This window comes from Vanessa tameamea, chromosome 3 (assembly GCF_037043105.1).
Source record: "Vanessa tameamea isolate UH-Manoa-2023 chromosome 3, ilVanTame1 primary haplotype, whole genome shotgun sequence".
NCBI lineage: Eukaryota > Metazoa > Arthropoda > Insecta > Lepidoptera > Nymphalidae > Vanessa > Vanessa tameamea.
Window position 1 is genome coordinate 5,881,326 of NC_087311.1, and position 27,498 is coordinate 5,908,823.

The following is a 27,498-nucleotide window of genomic DNA, read 5'->3' on the forward strand; positions in this document are numbered from 1 at the left end:
AAGTTTCTTTTTTATTTCCACTTTATCTGTGTATCGCAAAAGCCTGTGAATACTCCGGCGCAACTCGGAAACCCGCTTAACTTCAATAAATCAATTTGTACACTTACCCTTACTTATACACTCGGAGCGAACCAAGTTTTGAACGTGTCGCGACCGACTGAATAAAAATGTATAAAATTATGTTTTTACAGTGAAACATATATTGAAACTTCTGGACATTTATCAATTTTTTTTTTAATATTAGCCAATATTTAAAAATCCTTACATATTTTAAGTAATTATAGACATACTTATGAGTTAGTTATCATATAATTTATACTCAGTGGACAATATTTGCCCCCTACCTACCTATTATACCTATGTACCTATGTACCTATTATATTGTTCTTTAAATGCATAAAAAATGCTACGATATACTATATGACACGGATTTATACAAATTCAATTCAACTAACATTTATTGTCAATCTGTCCTACCAAAACAAAGCGAGTATACTAATAATTAAATATATACACAAACATATAATTGAAATGAAGTATGTTTGTTCAGCAAACGTCAAATTAAATTAGATCCACGTATTCGTCTTACTGACATGTCCATTTTACATCACAAAGTTAGATGCGCCTGTCGTTCTATTTTAAACACGATAACGCCAACTTTGCCGTCCTCGAAATGTGAATACCTTGTTGCGAAAATGTGACTAACGGAAACTGCACAAGTTACTCGGCTGTCCTTCGCCAACACGCATTCACTGACTTTTCGCGGCCACTCTTGCAATGCGGGTGCCTGAACTTTTAAAAAAATATACATTTTAATTTTATAAATGCTAGATTTCATTTTACTCTAAAACCAGTATTCTAGTGTAATATATAGCGAAAAATTTTATATTAAATTTTTAAAGTCATGTTTTACTTATTTTCTTACCTTGGTGAAAGACTAAGACAGATTCAAATTATAAACGAATTGCGTATGGTTAATATATTCATTTTAACAACTAACAAGACTCGCGAAGTCACCAGCGTGGAAATCAGTTTGTGACGATATTTCTATTTATATTGTTAAGGAGCAGCGATAATCTAAAATAAAAAAGCGGCCAAGTGCGAGTCGGACTCGCCCATGAAGGATTCCGTAGTAGCAAGTAACAAGGTTTATATTTATGAAATTAAATGTTTTTTTTTTTTATATTTGATTGATGTGATATGTGACGTATTAAAAAAAAACTACTTACTAGATCTCGTTCAAACCAATTTTGGGTGTAAGTTTGCATGGTAATGTATATCATATATTATTTTTAGTTTTATCATTCTCTTACTTTAGAAGTTACAGGGGAGGACACACATTTTACCATTTTGAAAGTGTATCTAGCACAACCTATTCAGTTTAGAAAAAAAATGATATTAGAAACCTCATTATCATTTTTGAAGACCTATCCATAGAAGATAGATGTACATGTACACGTATGAGTTCGATGAAAAAAAAAATCTAATTTCAGTTCTAAGTATGGGGACCCCAAAATTTATTGTTTTTTTTTTATTTTTGGGTGAAAATTTTAACGCGGTTCACAGAATACATCTACTTACCAAGTTTCAACAGTATAGTTTTTATAGTTTCGGAAAAAAGTGGCCGTGACATACGGACAGACAGACAGACATAACGAATCTATAAGGGTTCCGTTTTTTGCAATTTTTTGCCAAAATGGTTGTTTTGATTTTCGTCATATGAACTCCTAAAAAGGCAGTTATATTGAATTTTTAACAACAGTTACATTTTATTTATTAACAGAAATATTAGCTTTCAGTTTAAACGGACATGCCGAAAACTTTTTGGAGTATCTTTTTATTAAAATGAATTCTTTCTTCAGGGCTATTCATTTAAAGAATAAATCTTTCTTACTGTTTCTTATGTTAATAAGAAAACTATATCATCCAAAAAATATATTAAATTACTTTTCTCACAAAAACGATTTTTTGTCGGATAATTTATTTGAAATAAAATAATTCTAAAATAAATCCTCATTTAAATAGGAGTAGAATTATTTTACATACATATTTAAATTTCGAAAGACCCTTAAAATTAAATCACTAAAAACTCCCTTCTCATGAACATTAAAAAAAATATTGTAGCAAAGGTGATTTTTAATTTATTTATTTTATTAAATCAAAAAATAGGTATGCATGTAATATTTTTTCCGAAATATGCCCGTGGAATGGAAATACTACAATCTGAAAATGTGATCGTAACTATTATTTATATCTTCGTTTATGCAAGTTTTCCCTGAATACAGAAGCTCTGATGATAGTTAAAATACTCTTGTATATATAATTTAAGTATATGAGTTACCGGTTTTACTGCTCATTCCACTGAATTTTGTATAAGTAAAATAGATTGTATAATTATTACTCCGGAAACCAATCATAACATGAGATACGTCATCTATACTAATTTATTTATTTCGTATACTAATATTCTATACAATACAGACATAGACTACGTTTTTAACCTTTTGAGGGGGTTATGTTGGGAATAAAAGGTTATAAATAAGTTCTTTAAGCATTTTCGTTACAAAGTCAATTCTTAGTGAGCGAAACCATGAGTTGGGCAATTATGTATATACATTAAATATCTTAACAAATTAAGATTATAAAATATATCTGCAATTCTAAGCTCGGACCTCTTCTGAGTATTGGAAAAGATATAGTCAACCACTCTAGCCCAATTTTGGTTGAAGGGAAGACATAACTTCGGAAAGTCAGAAATGTGTGTAGTGGAATGGACTCTTCCATTGCAGTCCAACAGCTACCATACAAGACTAACGCTGCCATCTGGTATTAATCGGTTATTAAATAATAATATAACAAAGAAATAGCTATGATAAACATAAAAATATTTAAAGGAAAACTTTGGAGAATTTTATCAAAAATAACAAGATTATTCCAAATTTTAAGACGTGTACCATATATAATTCTGTTATTAATTAATGTAATTACCTCACTCAAGGACTAGTTCTTTGACAAAGACGTTTTATAATTAGCTAGTACATGAACATACCGGTGATAAAACACATAACTTGAGTAATTACTTGTCGTGGTAAAATGTCTATGTAGATCAGATTGTGATAAAGTTAGTTTCTACGCGGCTAACAACTTTTCTTTGTTTCTTAAATAGTTCAGCCGTAATGATCAAATTATTCAGATAAACGTGCAATACTTAAGTTACATAAATATAAGTCGTATTTTTATCGCAAAATGTCGTAAATTCTCGCGTTGTTACGCTATTCTGATGCATATATTTTTTAATAATATTATTGATGTTATTGTCAATATTGTATGTTATTTTTGTTATTTACGATCGTGTTCTGATGTGAGTTTCGAGTAGGTCTTATAAAATACTCGTATCTCTACTGAACTTCTGAATTGTTTTATCGTTTATATTTTTATGATGATTTTAATTAAATAGTATTACATATATTTGAACTTGTGCTCAAAAATACTTTCGCTTTTCTATTTCAAATGATAACTACCAGATGGAATATTTTTTAATAAATTCCAATCACTGCTAAACAGTATCTAATATTAATTTTAAACGTGAACGTTACTAATAGAAAATCACATTGACGTAATATAAAAAATAACCTTTTTAACATTGTACTTGTATTACCATTTATGACAATCGAGCCTATTTTTCCACCAAATCATCTCAAATAGAGTAAAAATAGGCTTATCGTAAAAATAAATCCTATTCGTACGTTCCTCCACAAATATTGCATATTTAACATTTTATGAAGAGAAATAAATTAATATTTACTATACAGTAAAAAATCAAACAAGATAAATTAATGACTTAAAGTGCGTCTTATCGCATAAATCGTTAGGTTTTAAAATGCTTCTGAATAGTTTAAAAGTAGGTATATATTTTCTAGCAAAGTAGACAGGAATTAGTACGCATTTTTGACCGCTATTTTTTAAATAAAGATATATTGCCCATTAAAATTATTTATGACATGTTCTTAAAGAAATATGTACTATGTTTACATCGTTTATTAATGTTTATCAAAAAAATAATGTAATAAAAAAATCTTCAAATTGTAAGTTAAAAAAATACACCCAAAATAATTATTCCGCAATAATTATCAACATTTATGGAAACATAAAACTGCTCTGATATCGATAATTTGATGAAAATATTACTTTAATCGTGTACCGTTAGAAGACATAAGAATAACAATGTCATAAAACGGAGTATAGACACAAGAGTAAGAAGGTTCCGAATGAACTTTCGTTAAAATTAATGAAGATTACAAAATTCACGGCCATTGAGTTTCCCGTTTCAACGAACCTTTGACTCTAACTTGTTAGACTAAATTGAGAGAAGTAATAGCGCTCATTTGTTTGGTTTAAATTCGCTCCTTCAATTAATTGATACACTTTGTTATTGGACTTGTGGTACTCACTTTCTTCCTTTGTGATCGGTGTAGATGATGTGGTTCCTGGCTGCGGGTGTCTGTCGATTACGGCCTAAAGAATTCGTTTCCATTGCGGATAATTATTATTATTTAGGAATAATCTGAGCTGCCAATATACCCATGCGGTAATGTGATCCTAGTTTGTTCTTAAGCCACGAACAAGTTGAAAGTGTCTGATGTTCGATGAGGAACTGTGCCCACAGAATTATGCGTCCGCCGTCGCTCAGACACGCTTAACAAGTTCGGATGGCCAGCTTGTTAGAGCTCACTGTTCTCCAGACATTGTACACACAGTTTCGACTTCTTAGCTGCAAAAGTTTCACTCGCAATTGATTCTGTTCGTTAGTATTATTCTTTTTGTTAGTTATTATATTGACGTTCAAAATGATTTTGATTTTTACGAGATTTATATTTTTGTAAATATGGAACAAAACAATTATTTTAAGAATAATTTTGTATGTAAGTTTATGAATACAAATTAAGATTTGTCTTTAACAAATAATTGAGACAGTTAACAAGTGGAATGACGGAAGAAATTTAGTTATAATTTAAAAGTCTCAACTTAAGCTTTTCCAATTTTTATTAAAAACGGATATGTGAGTGCTAAAAATACTTTGTTATGTAATAATTATATTCATATTATCGGTTTGACATGAAACTTGCCTGTATAAATAAATTCAATAATCATTAAATGTACATATATAACGCTGTACATAAAGACTTATTTACCTTCCAAATAGTAGGCGGGGCGAAGGATTGAGGCGGGCTTATTTGTAATCGACAAGGAGGTGGAGTAGAGTTTGTTGTTTATCAATTGTCATATTACTTAAGCGCTCATTTTATAATAACAAAATAAAAACTGGAAATTTGTGACCGTATTTTATAAGAATTATACTAATAAATTAAATTTCAATCATTTCAACGTTCTAATTTATTAAAGAATAAAATCGAAATGGAAATGGTTCACTTAAATTTTATACACGTTAAAATGTTTACTTATCATATAAATTATATTTCTCAAGACAATATAGAAATGGGCTTTAATTAACTAAGGGAATGTCGAGGAAACGGCAAATATGCGGAGATCGCCGTTCACGAGCCGCCGCCACCCGCCACCCGCTGTACTAACTGCGATTTACATTCACTCTCAATTATTTATTATAAGACACAGTTAAACAATTCCCTTTTAATTTAGCGAGAAAATTAATTAACTTATGAATAAATCTTAACTGTAAACGTGACTTACATTTTCAGCCGATTGCTGGTAAAATAAAGAAAACATTTCGCGCTATATTAAGGGTAAGGTCATTTTATTACCCCATTTATTATTTCAAAATTAATATAGTTATGAACACTTCAATTTTATTTTTTTCGCACGTTATTAACGTCCCGATTATGTAAATTTTTCAATAGTAACTATTTACCTTTTAAGTCTTCATTTTATGTTCATTTTTAGTAAACAAAATAAATTAAAAATATTAAACACTTTCTACAATAATAAACAACAAGAAAAATGAAGCTACGATCAAACGCTACGAAATAAGTTACGGGCGCACTATGTCGCGGATGAAATAACTTATCCGCACTCCGTCGAGGCTCGCAGCCGACTGAACTCTGTGCTCCTTATTCGACAATTATCCTGGCATTGCCATTCCTACAACCGAAAACATGCCTTAATACCGTTTGAATTAAGTCTCATCTACATTAAACAATGTATTAAAGAGAGATAAATAAGTATGACAATAAATAGCGAATACGTACCGTAGGTTACGAAAATTTAATTCTTCCTACACGAGCATAATGACGCCTTTAGAACTGAAGGATCATGTTGAGTTTCAAACTTTGCTTAGATAATGAATTACCACACTATAACACTCTGTGGTTCAGAGCAGAAGGTTCAATTTTCAGGTAAAGTTTGTTAAGGGAGGCGGTCGTAAGGCTTAAGGGGTGGTGCGTACATCGCGCGCATGCGTCTTTTCTCGATCTTCTTAAACTTTCTAATCGTATAATGTTAAACTTAGTGACTTTGCTAACTTATAGGATTTAAAAGACGTAGTTTATAAATTTTATATTTAAAACGTATGAGGTTTGAAAACGAATTAATACGATACGAACCTTTCGATAGTTTATGGAATGCGATACATCAATTACACTGCGCATACGACGCATTTAAACATCGCTTACAAGATAAGTGAAAACTCTCTAATCTTATAAATCTTAACTAATAAATCTTAAGTAACAGTTTGAATTAAGGTTTAAATGTGTGAAAGATAAAAGATATTCAAGATATTTATTAAATTTACCTTTAATATCGTACTAAGACTAAGACTATGTATAAAAAAAAATATATTCCGGATTCACCAATTAAAAACAATCAGTGTAGTTTTGGTTGTAAAGAGGTTTTTATGTAAATTTTTTACAGTTTGCTACATTTAATGTGTTCCATACCAAATAAACCAAACAGGGCAACAATAAAACAGGGTATTAGAGTATTGTATTGTATTGAATGTTAGTCAAACTTATGTTCATTAGCAGCTTGTAAATTTCCCACTGCTGGGCTAAGGCCTCCTCTCCCTTTGCGGAGAAGATTTGGAGCATATTCCACCACGCTGCTCCAGTGCGGGTTGGTGGAATTCACATGTGGCAAAATTTCGTTGAAATTAGACACATACAGATTTCCTCACGATGTTTTCCTTCACCGTCGCGCAAGAAATGAATTATAAACACTAATTAAGCACATGAAAATTCAGTGGTGCCTGTCTGGGTTTGAACCCGAAATCATCGGTTAAGATGCATTCGTTCTAACCACTGGGCTATCTCGGCTTATGTTCATTTTACACTAATTAAATAAAAAATGTTCTACTTGTTAAAACTACTAACTAAACTGTTAACTGTTAATTATTGACTTTTATATAATTTAGCTCACCAAGTGAATCTTAAAAATTGAATTTAAATTTCTAATTGCTAATAACTCCAATATTCAAAAATAATCAAATAATGAATGAAAATTAGGAAATTTATTTTATAAATAAAATAGCACATTTTTCATATAATTAAATCTAACACTAAATAATATTTAAAATAAATTATACGTTAAAATTAAAAACATTTTTGTCATTGTTATATTTTAATCGTTATGGCAGAGATAATATATATCAATTAATTATGCATTAAATATATTTGTGATCGACGTCCCCGTAGGAGCGTTGCAGCGAGGGCGGCTGCCATGCTGTAACTTTCAATATGAGCTTTGTTACCGCTTTGTTCCGCCATTTCTTGTGTCACTGCATTGAATCTATCGGCGCTCTCCTTTGTGCACGGAATATTGCTCGTCTTTTGTCGAAATGAACGTTACCTTCCCGCGAGTTGTTTCAGCGAAGAATTTCGCGATTGCAAAGTAATATTTTCCCCTTAAGAATTTCGATGTGTTTCTTTCATGTCTGAGATGACTTTAGGATTATATTGTATTTTGAAACGTTGTTCTGCCTACGGTTTCCAATATCACTTCTTCAAAACTTTTCGATAACCGTAACTCACTATGAATTTTTTTTACTGTTTTTTTTATAACTGTATTATTTTATTTAGAATAAGATTATAATTTTTCTTGAGAGCATATTTAACAAATTGTAAAACAATTTCAGATTAATTGTACATATATTTGAGATTAACACTTTTTGATGTAAAACTCTTTGTTTTTATTTAAAAAAAAGTAAAGGATAATTCTCAAGAATGTAATTTTTCCCCTTAAATATATAAGAAAACTTAGAATTCTTACACATATGATAACATTAGTTTCCATTTATTTAATGGAGGTGTAATGAGGCGAGTCTGTAAATCCTTTGTCGCGATAATTGCATTGTGCTACTGCTCAAGTCTAATAGTCTTCTGACCACCAATTAGGTTTGGATTAGCGGCGGTGTTATCCCCCGCCGTACAATATAATTCTTGAAATTGCTTGTTATTTGTTGAACGATCAAACTCTCCGTATAGTAATAATCATCAGATTATCCTTTTTAATAAAATTTTAGTCGAATATGGATTATCGAGGTCACAATTCTTCACTTTAAACGTTATTTACATAAGACATATAATAACTATAATGTTTTAGAGATAATATATAAATGATAAATTATTTAATATTATAAAATCACTTAAATAAAACACGCTTAGTTAATTAATTTATAATCAAACTTGAACCAAAGGAAACCCTAACAACATAATGTTCGCTTAAGATAGATAATTATGAATTCCCACAACACACGCGCGTAACAACTTGATAAAAGCGGGTCGTATGCGGCGCGCGTTACTTCGTTACATTACAATAGGGACGCGCGAGACACACTACTGAAAGTTTAGGCAACAATAAATAAATTGGCTTGTTCTTCAAGGTAATATAAAAAGTTACATTGTATTCTTTGTACCAAATATTACGTTCAAGTTAACTCAAAAAAATATCAACAATATTTATGAAAGACGAATTATTCCCTCGTATTATATTATGAGGTCATGATAAAACAAAAAAATGATTCTTCGAGTGTTTAAAGTTTTTTTTTTAATAAAATGTTGCCTCTAACTTATTCAAAGGCTTGTTAATAAACAAATATTAGTATAATCGTATTATAACTTATTAAAATCAAATAGTATCTTGTCTTTTATTAATAACAAAGATTTAAAAGGATTTTACATGAATATTACATATAACTATACGGTACATACACAAATAATATGAATACCTTTTTAATTTTCACTCTCTGAGCACCACAGCCATGAGTCAGTACTGCATCGTGCTGGACAGACTGCTAATTAACACCGGATTACCGAACAGAACCGTGTCCGGCTATTTGCTGTTTACAACTGAATCCGAAGACAAAGCAAATAGCTTACCCACTGCCGACAAACCTTTCATTATCTGCGAATAGAGCAAGAAACTACATTGTTTTAACCAAACTTGTGTATAATGACTAACGGCAATTATAATTCGCAGCAATACGCGATAGTGTATTGGGATATCTGTACTAATATTATAAATGCGAAAATAACTCCCTCTGTCACCTCTTCGCGCTTAAAGCGCTTAACCGATTTGGATGAAATTTGTTACAGCAATAGTTCGAAAGACATTTTAGATTTTAGAGCGGGTAAAGCCTCAGGTTTAGCTAGTTGATTAATTGAATGGCACTACCAAATGTAAATATTTATAGCGCTTTTACTTGTTATTACACCGGATCACTTAACCGTCAAACCATGAGTTCTAAGTATTGCTGTTTGTCGGCTTAAAGTAGGTGATACTTACCCAGACGGGCTTTATCACGTAGCAAATCTTTTAAATATAAGATTACTAGTAGTCGCCAGCGGCTTCGCTCGCGATTTAGGGGTTCGTTGCCATTGTGTTAGGCAAAAAAAGTAACCTATGTCCTTCCGCGGAATTCAACTTTGCTTCATACCAAATTTCATCAAATTCGCTTCAATGGTTTGGTAATTAAAGAGCGGCAGACAGACAGACAGAATTACTTTCACATTTATAATCTTAGTATATATTATTATCTTATATTTAAAAATATGCACGACTGAATGCAGTGTAATATTTCAAAATTACCAATTACCTATTTTAAATAATTACATGCGATTAGTTTTATAAGAACAAAAAACTACTAATTTGCCTTATTTAAAAACATAATTAGATGGCGCTCATTAAGTAAATAAGCGTCGGTGTCAAATTGAGTGTCTTTCATCACAAGACAGAATAATCCTAATTAGATATTTTCGAAACATGTTGATGTGAAATTTCCTTTTTTTACTTTTATCACTGTACCTAAAACACATTATTTTTAATATTTGTTGTGAAATAACTAAGTAAACATCAACATTACCAGATTCAATGAGAGCCGTTAAATTCGGAAGACATCAGATCTTATATTAATAAATTAATTTACATATTATATTACATCACGTATTGTATTATAAGCAAAAATTAGTAAAATCATTTTCAAATAATTTCCATTGTAGATCTATGTATTCTCTTCTGTCTAGCTTCAAAAATACCCGGTATTATTTTATTAAAATATTATAATATTCATACATAACATTTTGTAAACAAAATCAAATGATATAAGTTAGAAATTTTAACTAGAATAAATATTGGTTTCTAGTTGGAGTGGTTTCTCCGTTTATTAAATACAAATGTACGATAATATGCGCTTTCGTTATTGTTCCTTTGAATAACACATTATATTTTTAGAATAAATAGATACTTAAGCGAGATACATTTTGAAAATCAATATTTATAGGTTTATTTGGTTTTGTATTCCGTACGCTTGTAGCATCTCGCAAATAACAGAAAGAGCAAGTCCTTAGGGCACCGCTTTAGCTTTTCAATTTCCCTTTCGGAATTATTCGTGCTAATCGAATACGACCGCCGGGGTCTAGGGACACGATCACGATGATTCATTCATGAGACTAATGTCGCAGTTCAAGTCAGGAACTAGGACTATTATTGCGAACATTACCTTTTTCGTCCATTCAATAAATCTTTTAACATTGATTTAAACATTTAACCATTTACTAAGTAACAGTTTCGATGCATTAAATTGACGATTATGATAAATCTGTTGCATGTAAGCAAAAATAATACTTTAATAATAATAATTTAATATTAATTCGAAGCTTAGAAAGTTGAATTTTCCATTATTTAAAAATATTTAAAAAGGCTTTAATATTTTCGACCGTTAAATGACTTTTTTATGTAATAGATAGGCGGACGGGTAAAGGGACCTAATGGTAAGTGGTCACCACCGCCATTGACATTGCTATGGGAAATAGTGACCATACCTTACATCACACCAACCTTGGGAGCTAAAACGCTATGCCTGTGCCTGTAGTTACCCTGGCTCTCTCACTCTCTTCAAACCAGATTATAACAATACATAATATTGCTGTTTGGCGGTATAGAATATCTGATGAGTGGGTGGCGTTTTATCACTACGTAGGAGTGGGTGAATTTAGATCATGCTTACATTAAAATGTATTCGAAGTCGTTTAGAATGTGTATACGCTTTTATTATTTATGCCGTGGATACTAACAACTAATTTATAGTCATCATTATAGTTCTCATTAGAAATTGTAAGTGATACTGATAGTGAGTCTGGTGAAGATTGAAAATATTTTTCAGAATATTGTTATTCTGATATAATTTATTCACTCGTTTATTGCCTTAAATTGGATTTCCACACGTCAACGTCTGAAGAACCATCCGTTATTTTTAATATACAGTTTTTTGGGTATTTGCTTGTCTTTTCAATGTTATAAATTGTTTTATGTTTAAATAGAAACGTAATATTAGTTTTCATAAATATTACAACCAATTTTTAACATTAATTGTATATAATTTTATAAAAATGAGTTTCACAAAGTTTCACTACATATGATAGGTATTATCATTAAATACTCCCATTTGCCTGGTAACAAGACAAGCTTACTTGTTCCGAGCTACAATAATATACATATAAAACAATACTGTTTTAATAATAATATGTAAACTGAATACTCGATATTTTTCAAGCAACATTGTGAGAGTCTCGTATAGAAAAGCTTTTGTTTAGCGTTCGATGGTAGACGCGAAGGCGCAAATGACGAGGCGCGAGGTATTGTCGCTCCATTAATGAGCCCGGGCGAGCGGACAGCCGCGCGGAAGAGGAAAATTAAACTCCTGGGCCCCAGGCTTGTGTTCATTACTCCACACCCGATTATTCCGCCGCTGTTTGTAAATGCAACGTAAAATATCACTGAGTCATATGCACAGTTGAGCATTTGTTTGCGTGTGAATTAGAACTGTGATTGCTTATGGTTGCGCTATTGTGATATTACTTATTTATAATATTGGTATTGTATAATGTATTGTTCTCACATTTACATCTTTTAGTTTATTAAATTAATTTGTGCAATTTTTTTTATCATTATAATTTTATGTAACGTAATCTTTTAGTAATGAAATACCTCTGATAGTAGGACAGTAGATATATTTTAGTAATTCGAAATTAAATCAATTAAATGCTTTGAAGATATTTATGGAAAAACAAAACATAACATTCCATAAAAAAATTATATACGTATGTGTTAGATTTTTTATAGAGAGTTAATACAATATGCCAGGATTTTTTAAGAATAATTTCTATTTCTTTATTATTTTATTATATTTTAAGGTTATAAGAGAATAAAAGATTATATGAATAACAATTAACATTTATTTTACCATTATAGCATCTGTAGAAATAGTAATATTATATTATTTAATATTTACATAAAAAAAACACAATTCATATATTATTATCAATAATTGAACAATCAATTACAACAATTACAATTATATCACAAAATTATATCGTACCTTACTCGCTGGTCCAACGGAAAAATAATGCCCCATTAGGAGCTTCCATCGCTTATATAAGCCTCACTACAAATCACGTGATTCACAATAATGAACCAAAAAAGTCAAAGTACCCTCTTATTGAATATCAATATTATCAATACAATTCAAAAATCATTTAAATCTAATTATTATTACACAATTAATTAAAACATACAATAAATAATGTAAACCTTTTTATAATCATCTATATATAATAATTTCTTACTTAATCTATCACGGCCATTCTGACAAGTAAATCGCTCTCGAAGTACGTTGTAGTAAGATGTGTTTGTTAAGAAATATCATAAACCTTTCGTTTTTTTTTTTCTGTTTTGCCTATTGCCTAGACATGTCAAGCCCCTCCACCCGCTGCTAGTGGGATAGACTTGCATCAAGCAAAAGACCGACCAGCGAATACAGATTTTTTTTTTTATATCGATTACCTCGACATGCATGTCCCAATCACTCGCTGCCAGTGCGCCGGACAAGCACCAAGTAAACGATCGCCCAGCGATTTTATTTCTTTTTTTATTAACAATCACAACTTTCTATACACTTCAATTTCTTTCATAATCATAATATGATACATATAAACATCTTAGCTTAATATAAATAGTATACAATTTATGCAAATACATTAAGTCTAGTAGCAATTTGCTTATATTATATATATTATAAGTTATATACAATCATTTTCGACAATTATGTTTTCATCAGTTAACTCGCCTGGCCAGAGTCTCAATTTTTCTTTAGCTATTGAAATATCTCGTAAGTTACCTATACCATGTAGGGTAAAACGATCACGAGGGAGGACTGAGATGATTTTATAAGGTCCTTTAAATTTAGGAGTTAATTTGTCATTTCGTCTATGATTTTGTGAAACGTACACGATATCTCCTACTTTAAAATTTATATTATTGCGACGAGTGGCATCGAAACGATTTTTAAATTTATTAGCAATTTCGACAAGACGTTGTCTAGCTATTTCTCGGTTAGCCTCTAAATTTATTGGATGCCTATCGTTATTCTCAAGTACGTCATCTAAACGAGCTTGGGTGGGGGGTATATTTGCTTCTACTCCGATAAGTAAACGTAAGGGAGAAAAGCCTGTAGATTTTTGTACAGTTGTGTTAATGGATTGTTGGACCTTCCAAAGAACGCTCGGCCAATCTGACTGCCCGTTACACATAGTGTTAAGCATGTCGGTCACAGTAGAGACGTAACGTTCCACTTGTCCGTTACTTCTAGGGGTACCAGTAGATATCAAGTGATGATTTATATGTAGTTCCTCAAACAATGACTTAATTTGTCTATTACTAAAATTAGTCCCTCGATCGGAAATTACAGTAGAGGGTGTTCCAAATAATGTAATGGTATCTCGCAACAAAGGTATCAATTCATAAGCATTAAGAGTTTTAAGTGGTTTGAGTAAACAGAACTTTGTAAACCCATCTACTATGAGCAAAATATGTTTGTAATTTTCATTAGACTGTGTAAAAGGACCCATGCAATCCAGGTGAATTGTATGAAATGGTATTGCAAATTTTTCAATAGGGTGTAGGAGACCCTGCTGAGGACCATGGTGACCCTTGCGTTTAATGCAAACCAAACAATGAGACAAATACTTTCGAACAAAGGCTGTCATAGCCGGAAACCAAAAGTGCTCGCGTATCTTGGCTATAGTTTTTTCAAAGCCTACGTGACAATTTTCGTCATGGAACAGGCGCAAAATACTTAATCTGGTACCTTTTGGGATGTACAGTTTTAATTCGCTATTTGGTTTTATTTTGTAATATAGCAAATTATTATGAACTGAATACTGGTTTAAATCAATTTCCCCTGTTTGGACTTTTTCGATAATGTTTATTGTTTAAGCCTTGTTTGTAATTGTCTAATTATTTATTTATATCTTACTTAATCTGACACATGCATTTAGAAGAACTAACAAACTAAAATATAAGAAACGACATCGGTTTATTTTTTACCAACCGAAAGAAGATCAATCCTTTTTACCATTATGGTGCAAAACACAGTAATATATATTATTTATGAAAAAGTTGTTGCAATGCTACAACTTATTTTGTATCCTCCTATACTACGCATCGAAACAAAAAAAAAACGAAGGCGAGAGTGTGGACCCATTTGTCATAGTTATATACCACTAAATACGCCGTCGTATATTACTAAAGCTATAGCCAAACTAACCAAATTTACTAAAAATAAACAAAATTGAACAAGTAACGCAATGTTTGGTATCGAACAAAATTGAAATAAATTTTATTTAAAGATTTATATCCATTCCATAGCTAACTGATATTTTAATTAAAGTTAAAAAAAATTTTTTTTATATTTATTATTATTAATATAATGATATTTACTACATATTTTTTATTTGAAAGATAAAATCGCTCTACAAAAAAACTATAGATAATATTCTAGATTCAATAAAAATATTTTTTAAAATAAAATAGTTTTTAAAACAAATACGCTAACAATATTTTATTAATATACACTTATGTTTTATCAGTATAAATTTAGGCAGTTAGGTTATTATAATCGTAAGCACTGCTTCCATTCTGAGTCATGTTTATTTAGTTTAATTTACTTCCAATTTGAATTGTATGTACTATGTATGTATCCGAGTTTGTTTTTCATTTTATACCTCAATCCGCGGCAGAAATATGGTCCGTGGGGCATTGCTAAGATTTCAATTTCCTTTCCGGAATTACTTGTACTCTAATCGAACACGCGTCACGGGACAAGGGGGGAGCGACACCGCAAATTACTCCCGTTCTGCGTGCGAATGTTTAATATGTATAATTTAGAAGCGTTCTTACAACGCAGCTGCTAAATACTCAATGCTTGTCAATTATTTATTGAGCCACGCGGATCATTAATACTACTTTTTTGAAACCCTTTAACGAGTATGAACTAATTTTTTTTTTTTTGCCAGCAGTGAAATTTGGCACGGGCTTTTTATAAAAAAAAAACGTTATCGTTTCAAAATTATAATAAATTGAATAAATTCCCATTCAGGTAATAGAGTTGAAATAAGTTTTTATGCATGGAAAAGTCAGTAAGTTATAGCGGAGCGGGTATAGGCGTGCGACAGGCGGCTGCTGATTGTAAAGCGCTCACAGACGGAGCCTATTCGATTTCACGGCTCGCCGCGCCCGATATTTATTGTCATCGGTGCATTTGTACGACACGGCGCCTACTGAACCGCGCTGAAAAATCTCCATTCCCGAAATCGGACGAAAACATTCCGACAGTCCCTCAGTGGATCCGATGACTTTTAACAAAAAAATATCCCATGTAAAACCGACACGGAACGTGTTGTCAGAATGGCGTTAACAATCGCTCCGTGAATATATTTACGAGCAGACACACGTCAACTTGTCTCGTTAGTAAAAAGTCATGTCGTCTCACGATTTATCACCTGCACTCGACAGGGCCCAAGAAAGCAAGCGTCGTCCTCGAAAATGACGCAAATCACAACTAAAATAGATAACTGATCAATGATAGGAATATAAAAAAAATATATAGGCGTATTTTTTATTTGATAACTGCTCCTATTAATATCATGTAATCGCATATATATCAAAATATATTTAAGCTGGTTATTTCACATTTCGACAGAGCCTGTAAGAGGGCCAATGGCCAAAGAGAATGGAATAGGCTATCAATAAAGTCATTTCCACTACAAGCGTAAATTGTACCATGGTATCTAAGTTAGTATTGACCGTAATTGGTATCGTGCCAACTCGAAGAATAACGTTATTTTAATACGATCTCCTTTTTGTTCCACGAAACCCACTCTTTTCGCCTATTTAAATCCGGTAACGAAGTTCACTATAGTATTTTGGAAACATTCACTGAAATCCAAATAATTATTTCATAATATGAAAATATATTTGTAACCTTTTCTTTCTTGCAAATTTTTTTCGTTGTGATGATAATATACGTAAAAAATCTACGGGATATTATCGGCATTGAGTTGCATTATTGCTTAGTTTTTTTAAATGTTTTTGAACTAAAACTAGATAAACACTCGAACCAAAAAACATTTTACTTCAATAAATATCAAATATTATAATAATGCATGCATTGGACAGAACATCGTTTTTCATAAGTGTTAATAATTTTGTAGAAAATAAAAGATTTGTTATGGCGGCCTAATTGCTTGAACTAAGACAGCATTTAGAGAAGTAAACCGGGTACTCATCTATGTAAGTAAACAGTCGACAGTTGCGATGCGTTGACTTGAATACAGCACTCAAATGTGTGTGCCTGTTGACTGTTGACACACCTTCAGGAATCTGTTTATGTGATTATCCACCGGTTCGCTTAGTTTAATCATTCCCTTTATCATTCCTCCTACGCCTAAATAAATGATAATCATGCGGCACAGTCTGATTGTCTCTGATTTTGATCTGTGCAAAGACAATTTTCGTAAAATTTACTGTCAGGATTAACATAACGAGATTAAATCAAATTTATAAAATACCTTTAAAATTGAAATAGATAGCCTTCCTTAATACGTATTTAAGTGTTTTCTTGAAGATTCCATAAAATTGAATAATTACAATAATTAATTTTCTCAAGAGAGGATTTTAAGATATTTGATGAAACAGACGTTTTGAATTAATAGCGCAATGAAATAGAACTGAAGGTAACATTTTATGTTGTATAATCACGTCAGTTATTTTATTACCACCTCCGAGGCAAAGCAATAAGAGTCCTCGGCTCACTTACACCGTGATTAAATTATCATTGCAAACTCCGTCTTGCTACTGATGAACTAAGTTATTCCTCCCCTTTTGGATTAGTTCGTTTTCATTATTATTAATGGCCTTTTTATTCTTTAACATGCTCTTCAAGTTCATAGTCTCATTATACTGTGTGCAACATTATATTTTCGCAATTATATTTATTTTTAAATACACTAATACATAAACATATTATATACGCTTATTTTTTGTGATAGGATAGTTTGTTTCATTATTATAAAAATATGAGTAAACAAACTTAAATACGAGTAGGTAGGTATAACTCAGAATCGCCTTACAAAAGCTATGAATATTACCGAGAAAATTAGGAAGAGCGCGTCTTAGCACTATTAACATAGAATTGCAGTTACCGTCAATTCGACTCGTAATTTGGGCTTAAAATTCAAAAGAGCAATACTGACTGCATTGCTTTTCAGACGCAGAGAATAAATTATTTTAATATTTAAAATGGAGCAAATGATGTTGTTGGCTGTTTCCTGCGAGATTACGAACTAATAACGTTACAAAACAAGCTCTTTGCGGGTAAATTATGCATGCACTTTCGGATCATTACCACGACCCTGTTAGCTTTTGGCCTGCAACGAAAATATCGTATTGGAAAAAGATTAACTTGTAATAAAATGTAAGTAAAATTCGTGAAGAAAAAACGTTACTTAAATGATTCCTAAAGATTTATTATTTACCTAATTATATAAGGTCATAGTTAAAAAAACTCTATCAAATACGGATGGTTGAATATAAGAAGGCAAGTTTCACCGGGAGAGGTGGGATTAGCCGGATCTTTTCAGAATTGAGGGTAAATATCCGGCCAGCAGTTCCCTCGAGATTCGAATAAGATGAGTAGTATTTGTTACTTAAAAATCACACACGCATCCATATTATACGTTTTACGTATATTTTTATAATCTTTTATAATATAAATAAGTATATATAAGTTTGAATAAGTTTTAAGTAAAGTACGTAACACTTACATTAACATTTTTTTTTTTTATTATTTACTATAAATCTCAGTATACGTGTAATTAAGATTTAACTCATTTTATATTTGAAATAATGAGATATGCACCAATAGTATGATAATACCAGTATTATACCAAGCGATCACTCCGCCCGTACAAGGCTAATAGCAATGGGTACCTCTTACCCACGACCTGCGCTTATTTTTTCATGTGTTTGTTCAAATATCTTGTCTCCGAAATTGGTTCAAGTAACATAGCATTAATGATATTTTTTATTCAATTTATTCCTATTCATAAAACATATATATGAATTAATTGTTATTTAGAAATTATAATTGTATTGATAAATAAATTCGTATTAATTTAATTTAATTGTGAAAATGATTTATCTGTGAAATTTGACCTTTTTTGTATTTAAATCCTTTAGTGTGTCTTACCTTTAAAATATGTATATTAGACAATGGGCAGACAAATCTTCTTCTTCTTCCACTAATCTCAAACTAATCTCAAATATGCAACAGACTTTTTGGATAGGTTTTATTCTGAATATAAACTATCATAATATGTAGTTTCAAATCTGTCGTTTTAATAGTTTTAGGCAACTCCGAGAAAATCAAATAAGTAATAATATCCTCTTTTAATTACAATATTATTATTAAAAGTGGAGAAACCTAATATATATAATTTCAGATAGACGTTAGATGAGCGCAATAATGTCGTATTTCGTAAAAATAATACTAATCCGAATAAATATTTATGCTATAATATGAGATCTAAGGAATAACTGAAATAGAAAGGAGCGGTTAAAAGTTTGTAACAAAGAATAAACTACAATATTAATATTGACACATACCTTTTTAATAAATAAAATTTGCATTCAGATCACTTACTATCTCCAGGACTGCTAAGATAAAAGCCAGCGAAATCCCCGCGAGCGCTCAAATTCTTTGAGCGCGGTTGCGAACCGTCTTTGCCCGACGGGCGGTAATAAAAACGGCTTAAATAGGATTTTAACCGCGAGTTCCTCGCCTTAATTAAATTGGATTTGTGAGTGAAAGAAATATACGTGAAAAATTCGTGTCGATTATATCACGGAATGAGTTTTAGAATGCCTCTAACCGAGCAGATTAAGTCCACGGAAGATTATAAGCTATTCTCGTTCAGTTATTATATTTGTAATTAGCAGCGTTGCGTAAAAAGGAAAACTGAAAGCATGCTTCAGGAAATGACAGCTTGCGATACGCGTGCCACGTTTCATGGCGCGTCTCGAACGAACTTCAAGGGAAAATTTTCGACAAAATGGAATATACTCATTTCTTGGAAAATAATTATCAAACGTTTCTTGTAAAAAATACAGAAAGAGTAATGTGTACAGGTTTTTGTACAATATATTTTATATCATTTTTTATTATAAAAATGCAAACATTAAATTCTTAAAACTATGTATTTTGTATAAGAAAGTAACTACAGGGACTACTATTTGTCTCAGTACAAGAATTAAGGTGATTTTATACACAAAATTAAATTAATAAGTTGGTTTAAATTTTTCGATGTCCTTCTACGTTTTGTCCTCAGTCGATCGACATCTTTTATTAAGGGATATTCCAGAGTCAATTAACATTAATTTAATTAACTCTAAACGAATTTTTCCTTCATTAATAAAATCAATAAGTCGATATTGAATAATATTATCCCCTAATTAACATTCTGGGTGGCCTTTTAAGGCGGTAACAAACGTAGGCCGGTGTAAGCAATAAAACCTCTCGTCCCTTATCCGTCATTCAGCCCTTGGAGATTTCTTCTAGGGGAATAATTTACGTTGATCGTCTAGAAGGGGAGCGTAACTGCCTCACTGAAACTTTAAGCTTTCATTCAGGACTGTTCAGATTCGCGGTGTCTCAACTTTCCGTAATAAATTTCCATAGAGCATCTCGAGCATTGAGAAATCTCGATCTTAATTATGAAACTTCAATTTCGGACTAAAAATTGTGACAAATTCCTTGATTTAAGAATAATTGCTCGGGCAATGTAGTGCAGTCATATTTATTAAAATAATCTATGATTAAAACTCACGTGATAATTTTATTTATGCTCTGTCATGAGTTCGCAATCCTTTTAAATTTTACGGCAACGGTCAGAGCCGGTGATGGCGTTACGTGTCGATGAATGTGAATAAAGCCTTTGACGCCTTTTGCCGCGTGCATTTCGAGCGAGACACTTCAATTTCAGTTTACACGCAATCGCCACCAAAGACCGCGTATAAATGCCTTTTTACTGTAAAAGTCTGTTTGTTCATATCATATAACTTCTATATAGGACCTATGAAGAAATAAAAAAATAGTAAAAAAGCATTGCTTTTCCTCTACACTCATGAATTTATATGATATTTAACTACTTACGCAAATAGGTTGTATTCAAGAACGCTTACCTATGGATTTTTGCAGAAAACCGGATGTTTGTAAATTGAGGAAGTATTTAACATTCCGACAAGCCGCGACTGCCTCGGGCACGACTTGTTAGGAAAGGACGGCGGCTCCCTGGCGATACGTTACCGCTAAAACATTGCTTCGTATGCCGAGACCCATTCATTCCTTGTGTTTGTCGAACATATACGAACTTAGGCGCAAAAGTTACTTCGATATGACTGTATCTATTCCTTAAATGTTATTCAGAAATTATACAAATAAATCTAATAAATAAAATCGTTACTTTTTTATGCTTACTTTTTATTAATATCCACACATTTTATATTTTGTCAGTAAATACACCAACTTTTTTAATTACCTATATAATACATTAGATACTTTAAAAAGGATTTAAATATGTAAAATTTGCATTTTTTACTAGGAAATTAACCGTATGTATTATTTTATCAATTTCACGATTAACAACATAATGAAATCTTAGATTCTGATTCATGATCTGAAATGTTTTATTTGTATAAATGGAAATATTTCCAGAAGTCAGGAAAAAAGGAGCGTCCACAACACCATATGTTAATAACGCTATGTAAACAAGGGTATCTTGTTTGCTATACTTTTCGATCTATCGTGATCCGAACTTAGAGCATACGATTAAATGTAAATTTTGAAATTTACGTGCTCGTAAAAAGATGGTCATATAACAAATACGATGGGGTATTGAGCGTTCAGCGTTCAAAACGAAAGGCTTTTATCACGTCACCATAAAGTGTAGTGCACCACTCGCCGTTTGCCATTAATTCTTTTTTACGGTAATCCGCTTTAAGTGACACATAAGTTACACTCAATAAAGAAATAATCCTAAAGTGAGTTAATCAATACAAAGTTATATCAAAATAAAATATCATCTCTAGGCTGCTTTAAATAACAAAATAATATAACATATTATAATATTAAAAATATAAAATTAATATTCATTGTAAACACCATTTTTTAGAAAGTATTAACGAAGGTTTGTTGCAAAAACAGAAAATGACTACAGTAGATTACTTTTATTGAAAATCAACAAGTAAATAATTCTTCTATTTTAGAGAAGGATACAGACAATTTCAAATATCTTGTCATATAATAACTACAACTATTCGCACGCTTTTTATGAAGAATGGCAAAGACATTACGCCTTGATTGACGTCCAAATGAGTGTCAGCAATAGAACCTGCATTGCTGCTATTATCATGGTCATTGGCCTGTAAGTAAGGTAATGTAAGTCCTTTCGGAAATTAAAATCCATCTGTTTTTTCTTCGAAAGACCATTTTACAGTGCCCGAAATAATAACAAAGAAAATATCAATTTCATAATTTAATATTAATTTATACTAGGAGTTCACCCTCTTATCGTCATCGAGCTGGAAAATAACGGATGTACTTAGAAGAATAAGACGGTGTTTTGAAGAGGGCAGAAAAATAATTAATCATTTTCGTTTTTATGGAGCTAAAGGTTGGGAAGACACGATTGTGTTGTAACAGTAGGGTTATTTCTTTATAACAAAGATAAAATGTTACAAAGCCTTACTTTATATACATATTTTCAAACAGATATTTATGACTAAAAGATGGATCATATAGAGAATATATATTATTAATAACTCGATAACTTCAATATTTTGGTAAATAAAATTATTGTTATAATATATCCGAAAAAAAAAAGAATTTACAACAAAAACCTTCGGTAAAAATAACTTATATTTCTATTGTGTAACAGAAGGGCAGACTGGTAATTAAAGGGAAGTCACCTTCGCCCAAAGACATTAATATTGAGAAATATAAACCATTCCTTCCACAGTTAATTCGCGCGCAACCATGGAATTTATTGTGGAACATCCGTTATGATTGTAACTATAGCGACTTATTTAAGCTGAAACACAGAAATACAAGTATATGTTTATAAGTAGAATAATTTATGCGTCTTTGGTACCTATAATCTAGCCAGGCTTGCACTAAGCTCTATCTAACCTAATTTCGAAGGTACACATAGATATTCCACGTCCAACGAGTATTATAAAGATTCTTATCTTTATATTAAGATCAAAAATAATTTCGATACATTGACTTATAATCAAATTCTTGCTAACAATTACTTTTACTACGAATCAAAATCAAAATTTTATTTAGATATTAAAAAGAGAATTATTAAGATTTAAAAATAGAATGTTAACGACACGAACATTTTCCCACGAATTAGAAACATTATATTTGTCATTAAAAAAGAAATTTTGTTTCCACGCTTAATAAAAAGTGTTATGAATAAAATAATACAGTATAATATTATTTACTATCAAAGTCGCAGATAAAATATTTTATTAAAATATGTATATTAAAAATTCAACATGGTATAATTTTTAGGTTTTTTTTTAAATTGAAAAGCAATTTTAGATATATACGAGTATACTAATGTGATTATTTAATCGATTCTTTTAAATTATCAACATTTCGTATGTAAAGTTGCAAGCGTCGCGGGAAACAACTAGTCAACCTTTAAGCCAGTTTAACGTCGACTTACAGAAATTTCGAATATAGAACAAGCATCCGTTTCAGATAATAGGTCTAAATAATGGACGCAACAATGCGCATTAATATTAAGGTAAATCTTATTAGGGCTTCATAAATGCTGCGATAATATCGTATTGTTTTGAAACTCACCATCCGCGTTACGTCTCTCATGCTCGAAAGGATTTCACCCTCTGGGACGACCACTCTCTGAATATTCATAACAAGATCATAAATCGACTTAAAGAATTAAGAATTGAAATAGATTTGCCACTTTTACCAATTACGGATTTTAAATTCAGTTATTTTTTTATATATATTACTGTACTAATCAAATGTCCGGTGGGTTTTCCCATTAGCAATATCTCAGGTACCATACGATTTTTGTCACACCTTTTTTGTCAAAAGATTAACTAACATATTTGTAACTTAGAAAATCACAATTTCTATATGACTCCTTTTTACACAACTTGGGGATTGAATTTCTAAAACCGCACACAGAAATATTTTTTAGGCAAATCTGAATACCAATTTCTCTTATTCCAGTTTCAAATATGACTATTTTCGATTGAAACTTTCATTTTGTATAAAACTCCTGAAAACTGGGAAAATGTAGGTAAAATGTAGGCCTTTGCTTTGATAGTAAGTCTTAGTGTAAGAGTTTTAATATTATAATTAAAATTATCATTATAACTGCTGTACGAACACAATGCTTTAAAAACTATTCGCACAGAATACGTTAAGTCTTTGTTACGGTTACGTACATAAAAATGTTATAGACTGTTTAATATTAAGTTTTTAATTTGCTCTGTTTTTATATCGCCTTTCATTTTCTTTATTTTCAGTTTTAAAATATAATTTCAAATTATATATTTAATACTTGTTTTTAAACAAGTAGTTCTTTAGTTTTCGGGATATGATTGCATTGTTTATATTATTATATAGCGTATGTATATAATTTGATAAATAAAAGACTATTTCTACTGGGTATTTTTCTAGCGAGTACTTAATTGATTTTACCGAGTTTTCTGGGTAATGTTACGAGCTCGTGGTAGATTTACAAATAATTTAATCTTGTTAATAACGATTCAAACGTGCTCGTAAAATCCTTCTCGAATAAAATTTATTTTGTGTTCATAATTGTAAGATACAATTATATAATTTAAATAACGTTATAAGTCTTTTTCATTGTATTTGTTGATTATTTCATTTGTAATAACTAAAAGGTCCTTTAAAGGTTCTGTCAGTGTTATTGGATAACGTTTGAGATGTAATAATTGTTGTACTGATTTCCCCAGAGCGAAACAAGTTTTCCCGGGACTAAATCGAGCTAACCTGGTTCGCAACCCTATGGTAAACAATCATTCAAGCATATAACATTTATTTTCTAAAAATGTTTCATATATTTGATGAAAAAAATAAAAGAAACTTTACCGTACCAATGTAATATAATTGTTCTGGACACTTTTCTATAAATCAATAAAATAGATAATATATACGATTTTTTTTCTGATGTAAATGAAATGTTCACTTATTAGTCAATGTTCTATTTTTTCGTGTTAATATTTTTACATCAATTGACAGCTATTTTGTATACTATAAAATTAACAGATATTGTCAATATTATATATATATTATCTATTGTCAATATTTAAATCATAAATACCAAAAAATATTGTTCAGACATTTGTTGTTTTTATTTTTAAACCTTTCGATTAATTTAATGATGGGATAAATCAAGGAGTCACCCCTGAAAGTTGTTCCAATAACAAGACAAAAAGCAAATACGAACAGTATCTTATAAATCTTTTATTTTTTATGAGGATGGTAAATAAATCATATTATAAACCAGGGATGTTATGGAGCTTCGAAACCGTAACCGCAACTATCGGATATCCGAAATAAAAATTTATCCGAAACTATAACTAACTATAAATAATTTTTGCATTGTATATATACTTAATAACTATAAATAATGCTAAAAAAAACTTAAAAAGTGTGGCATGTATTTTCAAAGCTATTTATTTTTTTCAGTGATTACCAACACTTTATACCAAATAACAGCCTACAATTAAAGTCGAAGGTCTTTTACCTTGTATTTTTTTAGCTCTTCGACAATTTCTAAATAATCTAATATTCGTAATAAAGTAACCGAATCAATCGAATAATCCGAAATAATTTCGTACCTGAAACCGTTAAAATATTATTCACATCATCCAGGACCGAAATAACATATCCATAACATCCTCGCTATAAACTATTTATCATACTATATATATATTTTTTTTAATATTAAATAAATAATTACTAAAAATAAAAAATATATATTCATATTTCTGAAGCTTACGGTACCGTAATTAACTGAAATTTTTTATAAATTATTTTGGAACCTAAGCAGAAACGTATTCAAGAAGACTTTTATTTTGTTCTATCCTCAAGTCTAAGTAACAAAATAAATACTACGATATGTTTTATCATTGATACATTTTAATGTCAAGGACAAAACATTTAAATTAATCACTTTTGATACGTAACGGTAATATTAAAAGTGCCATAAACCGCTAATGTTTATTCGTAAACACATTTTTCACGTCAAAAGTATCAACAACTGTTGTTAATTATGCCTAATGCCATACAACCTTAACGGGACTGTCATAATGGGTCCGATATGAGGATGATGGATATCCCTCGTACATATAAGTATAAGTATATTAATCGTATGTCAATGGGCTACCTTCTGTTGTATAACGACACGAATTTTTGGGGTAATTTCAAAAGTATTTAATAAAATTATTGAAGTAACAAAGTATAAATACTTCCTTTCCTTTTGTGAAGAAGGATTTGGAGATTATTCCCCCACGCTGCTCCGCTGTGGGTTGGTGGATATACTCATGGCAAATATACTCACGTTATTTCCCCACACCGTCAAGTCCGAGACGAATTATATATAGTAATTTAGCACATACAAGAAAGGTGGTGTTTGCATGGGTTTAAACCCGCAATTATCAGTTAAGATTCAAGTATCTTAACAAATGCAAAATCTTGCCTTTGTAAATTGAAAAATAAAATAAATCAAATGAAAAAGATTAAAAAAAACTCAACAGTTGTAAACAAAATTATTAAAATGGCAACGATTGTTGGCGCTACGAGTATCAAAGCGATCAATCATGTGTATAATAGGCACGTCGCCTTACACACGTTCTTAAATAATTTGTCAAAACTCGCCCCCAGCCCAAACTGCGAACGTTTTCAACTACTTACCATTTTTCTTGGCACTTGTGCTGTATTTTTTATGAAAGAACGTCTTATGTAACACTTACTATATCAAACTGTTAAAGGTATTAGTGAATCGTACACGACAGTGATCGATGTTTAGCTAACAATGAATAACCTTGAAAACATTAGATATTGATTGTATCTCAGACTAAAAGTCGTAAAAGTTCGTCGTCTGACAATATTTTTAGAATTTATTTTTATTAACTCGTTTATTTTGAATAAAAATAAAGCAAAGTGCTTTAATTCTAATAACATGTAATATTAATCTTCATCAGTTTACTATCTTCAAGAATTTGAACAATAGTGACCAAAGTTTAAAGATAAATAAAGATAAAAAAGGTTATTTGTGAAATTATTGTTTTTATTTGTAGTATTGAAAGTATTTTTATATATTAATTTTTTTTTAAATGGTTGAGAATTAAAGGGTATTAGTAGCTTAGGCGTTTGCTTAATTTTAATATAATTGGTACGGAGATAGGAGTAAAACGAATATTATAACAAGGTGATTAAATTTTTTATTAGGTTTACTGACAATCACAATAAAATATAAGGACATACTAGTTAATTTAAGTTATTATTTACAAGTAAATACAACACGGACATAATAATAAATATGTATACGACTAATAATATATTAAATA

The 27,498-nt window shown here is 30.7% G+C and overlaps 2 protein-coding genes across 4 annotated transcripts in view; one reads left to right on the forward strand and one right to left on the reverse strand.

The window, feature by feature from the left end:
* LOC113397202 (delta-sarcoglycan-like) overlaps window positions 1-6,065 on the reverse strand; it is a 33,366-nt gene extending 27,301 nt beyond the window's left edge. The window contains exons 1-2 of one of the 3 annotated variants that reach the window (XM_026635436.2): window positions 5,710-6,065; window positions 4,452-4,771 (exon numbers count right to left, since the gene is read on the reverse strand). In XM_026635436.2, coding sequence (XP_026491221.2) covers window positions 4,452-4,534 — 83 coding nt within the window. In that variant the 5' untranslated portion in view covers window positions 4,535-4,771; window positions 5,710-6,065. Of the gene's footprint in view, window positions 1-4,451; window positions 4,868-5,709 lie in introns of those variants that run through there. The other 2 variants (XM_064219315.1, XM_026635435.2) reach the window with 2 other exon arrangements.
* LOC113397240 (probable transaldolase) overlaps window positions 1-27,498 on the forward strand; it is a 212,356-nt gene that overhangs the window by 73,868 nt on the left and 110,990 nt on the right. The window lies entirely within an intron of this gene.